Source organism: Oncorhynchus gorbuscha, unplaced genomic scaffold (assembly GCF_021184085.1).
Source record: "Oncorhynchus gorbuscha isolate QuinsamMale2020 ecotype Even-year unplaced genomic scaffold, OgorEven_v1.0 Un_scaffold_536, whole genome shotgun sequence".
NCBI classification, from domain to species: Eukaryota; Metazoa; Chordata; class Actinopteri; order Salmoniformes; family Salmonidae; genus Oncorhynchus; species Oncorhynchus gorbuscha.
In genome coordinates, this window is record NW_025745360.1 from 472,422 (window position 1) to 480,325 (window position 7,904).

The 7,904-nt window shown below is 40.9% G+C and overlaps 1 protein-coding gene across 1 annotated transcript in view; it reads left to right on the top strand.

Moving 5' to 3' along the window:
* Positions 1 to 7,121, top strand: part of LOC124018513 (tumor protein p53-inducible protein 11-like) — a 73,207-nt gene extending 66,086 nt beyond the window's left edge. Inside the window, exons 7-8 of the mRNA XM_046333843.1 lie at positions 3,336 to 3,437; positions 6,669 to 7,121. Coding sequence (XP_046189799.1) covers positions 3,336 to 3,437; positions 6,669 to 6,826 — 260 coding nt within the window. The 3' untranslated portion in view covers positions 6,827 to 7,121. The remainder of the gene's footprint in view (positions 1 to 3,335; positions 3,438 to 6,668) is intronic.
* Positions 7,122 to 7,904: the final 783 nt, after the last annotated feature.

The following is a 7,904-nucleotide window of genomic DNA, read 5'->3' on the forward strand; positions in this document are numbered from 1 at the left end:
TCTCTGCCAAGGAAACCGCTCAGTCTCACCAGCTATTAATGATTTAACATCTGTACTTCTTAATATTTAATGGTCCCGTCGAGTTCCTGACTAACTCCTCTAGGTGGGGAGAACACTTGTTGTTGATGAACAGTGGTAAAGTGAGGACTTGAAGCAATGCATTCTGGATCCTGTAGTTCGTGGTGAGTGACTTGTTGGCCCAGAAAGAGGCACCAGGTATGATAAGAGAACAACATTCAGATGTCTAGAGGGGGATTTCCTGCCGGCAAATTAACGCATCTATTTAACTGGGTTGAAAAGACCACCTGCTATATAAACCTTCTTCAATTATACATCAAACATGTTCATCTCCAGATCACAATGACAATACATTATGTCATGGAATCTCACTTTGTATCTCCTTTTAGATGGAACAGGTAGAACCAGAACCAGTTTAGGGTTTACCTAGCTAAATAACAGGTAGGACCAGAACCAGTTTAGGGTTTACCTAGCTAAATAACAGGTAGGACCAGAACCAGTTTAAGGTTTACCTAGCTAAATAACAGGTAGGACCAGAACCAGCTGAGGGTTTACCTAGCTAAATAACAGGTAGGACCAGAACCAGTTTAGGGTTTACCTAGCTAAATAACAGGTAGGACCAGCTGAGGGTTTACCTAGCTAAATAACAGGTAGGACCAGAACCAGCTGAGGGTTTACCTAGCTAAATAACAGGTAGGACCAGAACCAGTTTAGGGTTTACCTAGCTAAATAACAGGTAGGACCAGCTGAGGGTTTACCTAGCTAAATAACAGGTAGGACCAGCTGAGGGTTTACCTAGCTAAATAACAGGTAGGACCAGAACCAGCTGAGGGTTTACCTAGCTAAATAACAGGCAGGACCAGAACCAGTTTAGGGTTTACCTAGCTAAATAACAGGTCAGACCAGAACCAGCTGAGGGTTTACCTAGCTAAATAACAGGTAGGACCAGAACCAGCTGAGGGTTTACCTAGCTAAATAACAGGTAGGACCAGCTGAGGGTTTACCTAGCTAAATAACAGGTAGGACCAGAACCAGTTTAGGGTTTACCTAGCTAAATAACAGGTAGGACCAGCTGAGGGTTTACCTAGCTAAATAACAGGTAGGACCAGAACCAGTTTAGGGTTTACCTAGCTAAATAACAGGTAGGACCAGCTGAGGGTTTACCTAGCTAAATAACAGGTAGGACCAGAACCAGTTTAGCGTTTACCTAGCTAAATAACAGGTAGGACCAGAACCATCTGAGGGCTTACCTAGCTAAATAACAGATAGGACCAGCTGAGGGCTTACCTAGCTAAATAACAGGTAGGACCAGCTGAGGGTTTACCTAGCTAAATAACAGATAGGACCAGAACCAGTTTAGGGTTTACCTAGCTAAATAACAGGTAGGACCAGCTGAGGGTTTACCTAGCTAAATAACAGATAGGACCAGAACCAGTTTAGGGTTTACCTAGCTAAATAACAGGTAGGACCAGAACCAGCTGAGGGTTTACCTAGCTAAATAACAGGTAGGACCAGAACCAGTTTAGGGTTTACCTAGCTAAATAACAGGTAGAACCAGAACCAGCTGAGGGTTTACCTAGCTAAATAACAGGTAGGACCAGAACCAGTTTAGGGTTTACCTAGCTAAATAACAGGTAGAACCAGAACCAGCTGAGGGTTTACCTAGCTAAATAACAGGTAGGACCAGAACCAGTTGAGGGCTTACCTAGCTAAATAACAGGTAGGACCAGAACCAGCTGAGGGCGTAATAAGATGGTAATAATCGTGAATGCTTTAATAGTTTTTGTCACAGGGTATTAAGAGGTTCGTATTCAGGCCGCCATGTTTTACAGTATTACATGATGAGTGAGTGCATTTGAGTACAGCAAGGTGTGACTGTACAGTCCCCCTCTGATGGAGAGAGAGATGGAGGGATGGAAGGCGGAACCCGACTGAGAAAGACAGGAAGGAAGAGAGGATAATCCCTTAACAGCGGAAGGTTGTAGGAAACAACCGGTGAAGATACAGGGTTCATCCCAAATGGCACCCTATTCCATGTTTTATAGTGCACTACTTTAGTCCAGGTTCCATTGAGCTCTGGTTGAAAGTAGTGCGCACTAATAGGGAATTAGGTGCCTTTTGGAACACAGACACAGTTCCTCTACTGTCTGTTCAGTAACAGCCTTGGTTGGAGCAGAGCCACAGATGTACTATATAGTTCTAAATATAGTATTATACTGTATCTATCCAAGGCTCTGTGTAGGCCGGGGTCATCAGAATGGACAGGAAGTCCTCCCTACTCTAGTACAGTGTTAAAATCAGCTGTTATGCAGGTGAGTGAGGACCCAAAAGCGACTTAACAGAAACTGAGTTTATTAAAGTCCAAACAGAGATAACATAAATCCTCTAGTTGTAGAGGAGAATTGCAGGATAAGCGGCAACAGACTGCAGGTCCCTTCGGGTAGGCGCGGGCCGTAGCGGACAGAGACACCTGCTCACACGCAGCATCTGATGATAAGGCAAAACACGACAGGACGGAACAAGGACACAGCAAACAGCAAACAAGAATCCGACAAGGACAGAGGCAGAAACCGAGAGAGAAATAGAGACCTAATCAGAGGGCAAAATAGGGGACAGGTGTGAGAGAGTAAACGAGGTCGTTAGGAGAATGAGGAACAGCTGGGAGCAGGAACGGAACGATAGAGAGAGAGAGGGATAGAGAGAGAGAAAGAAACCTAATAAGACCAGCAGGGGGAAACGAAGAGAAGAGAAAGCACAGGGACAAGACATGACAATACATGACATCAGCCACTTCCAGGAAGGAAGGAATTAGTATCTGAGAGATCTGGTTGTCTGGATCCGTTCTGATGTGAACCGATGTGGACCTGACCTCGGAAACCCAGACTTCTCACAGTACTTCCAGTAGTGGAGTGATCGAGACATCGGGGTTTTAGAAGGCTGGCTACACACTAGACGACTGTAGTCCTCACCCTAATGCTAAACATCTCTCTCTCTCTGTCTCTCTCTCCGCTCTTTCTCTTTCTGTCTCTCCCCTCTCTCTCTCTCTCTCTCTCTCTCTCTCTCTCTCTCTCTCTCTCTCTCTCTCTCTCTCTCTCTCTCTGTCTCTCTCTCTCCTCTCTCTGTCTCTCTCTCCTCTCTTTCTCCTCTCTTTCTCTCTCATCTCTGTCTCTCCTCTCTCTCTCTCCTCTCTTTCTCTCTCTCCTCTCTCTCTGTCTCTCTCTCTCTGTCTCTCTCTCTCTCTCTCTCTCTCTCTCTCTCTCTCTCTCTCTCTCTCTCTCTCTCTCTCTCTCTCGCTCTCTCTTCCCCCCCACCACCAGGTGTCTCATTGATCATGTGGAAAGGTCTGTACACAGCAGAGAAGGCCATTATCCAGTGGACCCTGCTGACGGAGGCCTGCCTCTTGTCTGTCCAGTTCCTGGGTGAGGGATCCGTTGTTCTGTCCTAATATCCATTTACTAACAACACAAACTCACGACTGTGCAGTAAGGATGCACTGGGCTTCACCTATTGGTTTATGATTGGAACATCGGGAGTTGTTCTTTACAAACGATCTGTAGGTTACAGGATTGTCTATGATCAGTAATAGTAGTCTATGATCAGTAACAGGATTGTCTATGATCAGTAATAGTAGTGTCTATGATCAGTAACAGGATTGTCTATGATCAGTAATAGTAGTCTATGATCAGTAACAGCATTGTCTATGATCAGTAACAGTAGTGTCTATGATCAGTAGGTTACAGTAACTTTAGTGTCTATGATCAGTAACAATGGTGTCTATGATCAGTAATAGTTGTGTCTATGATCAGTAACAATGGTGTCTATGATCAGTAATAGTAGTGTCTATGATCAGTAACAGTAGTGGCTATGATCAGTAATAGTAGTGTCTATGATCAGTAATAGTAGTGTCTATGATCAGTAACAGTAGTGTCTATGATCAGTAACAGTAGTGTCTATGATCAGTAACAGTAGTGTCTATGATCAGTAATAGTAGTGTCTATGATCAGTAATAGTAGTGTCTATGATCAGTAACAGTAGTGGCTATGATCAGTAATAGTAGTCTATGATCAGTAACAGTAGTATCTATGATCAGTAATAGTAGTATCTATGATCAGTAATAGTAGTGTCTATGATCAGTAATAGTAGTGTCTATGATCAGTAATAGTAGTGTCTATGATCAGTAACAGGATTGTCTATGATCAGTAATAGTTGTGTCTATGATCAGTAATAGTAGTGTCTATGATCAGTAATAGTTGTGTCTATGATCAGTAATAGTAGTGTCTATGATCAGTAGCAGTAGTGTCTATGATCAGTAATAGTAGTGTCTATGATCAGTAATAGTAGTGTCTATGATCAGTAATAGTAGTGTCTATGATCAGTAACAGGATTGTCTATGATCAGTAATAGTTGTGTCTATGATCAGTAATAGTAGTGTCTATGATCAGTAATAGTAGTGTCTATGATCAGTAGCAGTAGCGTCTATGATCAGTAATAGTAGTGTCTATGATCAGTAGCAGGATTGTCTATGATCAGTAATAGTAGTGTCTATGATCAGTAATAGTAGTGGCTATGATCAGTAACAGGATTGTCTATGATCAGTAATAGTAGTGTCTATGATCAGTAATAGTAGTGGCTATGATCAGTAACAGGATTGTCTATGATCAGTAATAGTAGTGTCTATGATCAGTAATAGTAGTGGCTATGATCAGTAACAGGATTGTCTATGATCAGTAATAGTAGTGTCTATGATCAGTAATAGTAGTGGCTATGATCAGTAACAGTAGTGTCTATGATCAGTAATAGTAGTGGCTATGATCAGTAACAGTAGTGTCTATGATCAGTAACAGTAGTGTCTATGATCAGTAACAGTAGTGTCTATGATCAGTAATAGTTATGTCTATGATCAGTAGGTTACAGTAGCAGTAGTGTCTATGATCAGTAACAGTAGTATCTATGATCAGTAATAGTAGTATCTATGATCAGTAATAGTAGTGTCTATGATCAGTAACAGTAGTGTCTATGATCAGTAATAGTTATGTCTATGATCAGTAGGTTACAGTAGCAGTAGTGTCTATGATCAGTAACAGTAGTATCTATGATCAGTAGCAGTAGTGTCTATGATCAGTAGCAGTAGTGTCTATGATCAGTAATAGTAGTGTCTATGATCAGTAACAGTAGTGGCTATGATCAGTAGGTTACAGTAACAGTAGTGGCTATGATCAGTAACAGGATTGTCTATGATCAGTAACAGTAGTGGCTATGATCAGTAACAGGATTGTCTATGATCAGCAACATGATTGTCTATGATCAGTAGGTTACAGTAACAGGATTGTCTATGATCAGTAACAGTAGTGTCTATGATCAGTAATAGTAGTGTCTATGATCAGTAATAGTAGTGTCTATGATCAGTAACAGTAGTGTCTATGATCAGTAACAGTAGTGTCTATGATCAGTAACAGTAGTGTCTATGATCAGTAACAGGATTGTCTATGATCAGTAACAGGATTGTCTATGATCAGTAATAGTAGTGTCTATGATCAGTAATAGTAGTGTCTATGATCAGTAATAGTAGTGTCTATGATCAGTAATAGTAGTGTCTATGATCAGTAATAGTATGATGTCTATGATCAGTAACAGGATTGTCTATGATCAGTAATAGTAGTGTCTATGATCAGTAATAGTAGTGTCTATGATCAGTAACAGGATTGTCTATGATCAGTAATAGTAGTGTCTATGATCAGTAATAGTAGTGTCTATGATCAGTAATAGTAGTGTCTATGATCAGTAATAGTAGTGTCTATGATCAGTAATAGTAGTGTCTATGATCAGTAACAGGATTGTCTATGATCAGTAATAGTAGTGTCTATGATCAGTAATAGTAGTGTCTATGATCAGTAACAGGATTGTCTATGATCAGTAATAGTAGTGTCTATGATCAGTAATAGTAGTGTCTATGATCAGTAATAGTAGTGTCTATGATCAGTAATAGTAGTGTCTATGATCAGTAATAGTAGTGTCTATGATCAGTAATAGTAGTATCTATGATCAGTAATAGTAGTATCTATGATCGGTAATAGTAGTATCTATGATCAGTAATAGTAGTATCTATGATCAGTAATAGTAGTATCTATGATCAGTAACAGGATTGTCTATGATCAGTAATAGTAGTATCTATGATCAGTAATAGTAGTATCTATGATCAGTAATAGTAGTGGCTCTGTATCAGTATAACACATTACATTTGTATAGGCTGTATCCCAGATGTCCCCTATATATGTCCCCTATATATCCCCTCTGTATCAGTTTAACACATTACATTTGTATAGACTGTATCCCAGATGTCCCCTATATATGTCCCCTATATATCCCCTCTGTATCAGTATAACACATTACATTTGTATAGGCTGCATCCCAGATGTCCCCTATATATCCACCATAATTTGCAAATAAATTCATTAAAAATCCTACAATGTGATTTTCTGGATTTTTTTCCCCATTTTGTCTGTCCTAGTTGAAGTGTACCTATGATGAAAATTACAGGCCTCTCTCATCTTTTTAAGTGGGAGAACTTGCACAATTGGTGGCTGACTAAATACTTTTTTGCCCCACTGTACTTAACCCTAGTTGTAAAAGGTGTCTCTCTCTCGTTGCAGTGACCTGCATCACCCTGGTGGACCTGGGTCTGATGTCAAACTCTGCCATCCTCCTCCTCCTCAGTGAAGTCCTCTTCCTCATCATCACACTCCTCTACTACTACCACCTGGGTCGCAGGACCAAGAAGACCCAGAACCATACCCATAGTTCTGATTAGACCCAGAACCATACCCATAGTTCTGATTAGACCCAGAACCATAGATCTAGTTCTGATTAGACCCAGAACCATACACATAGTTCTGATTAGACCCAGAACCATAGACATAGCTCTGATTAGACCCAGAACCATAGACATAGCTCTGATTAGACTCAGAACCATAGATCTAGCAGCTCTGATTAGACCCAGAACCATAGATACAGCTCTGATTAGACCCAGAACCATAGATATAGCTCTGATTAGACCCAGAACCATAGATCTAGCTCTGATTAGACCCAGAACCATAGATATAGCTCTGATTAGACCCAGAACCATAGATATAGCAGCTCTGATTAGACCCAGAACCATAGATATAGCAGCTCTGATTAGACCCAGAACCATAGATATAGCAGCTCTGATTAGACCCAGAACCATAGATATAGCAGCTCTGATTAGACCCAGAACCATAGATATAGCAGCTCTGATTAGACCCAGAACCATAGATATAGAAGCTCTGATTAGACCCAGAACCATAGATATAGCAGCTCTGATTAGACTCAGAACCACAGATATAGCAGCTCTGATTAGACCCAGAACCATAGATCTAGTTCTGATTAGACCCAGAACCATAGATATAGCAGCTCTGATTAGACTCAGAACCATAGATATAGCTCTGATTAGACCCAGAACCATAGATATAGCAGCTCTGATTAGACCCAGAACCATAGATATAGCTCTGATTAGACCCAGAACCATAGATATAGCAGCTCTGATTAGACCCAGAACCATAGATATAGCTCTGATTAGACCCAGAACCATAGATATAGCAGCTCTGATTAGACCCAGAACTATAGATATAGCTCTGATTAGACCCAGAACCATAGATATAGCAGCTCTGATTAGACCCAGAACCATATATATAGCTCTGATTAGACCCAGAACCATAGATATAGCTCTGATTAGACCCATAATCATAGATCTAGCAGCTCTGATTAGACCCAGAACCATAGATCTAGCAGCTCTGATTAGACCCAGAACCATAGATCTAGCAGCTCTGATTAGACCCAGAACCATAGATATAGCAGCTCTGATTAGACCC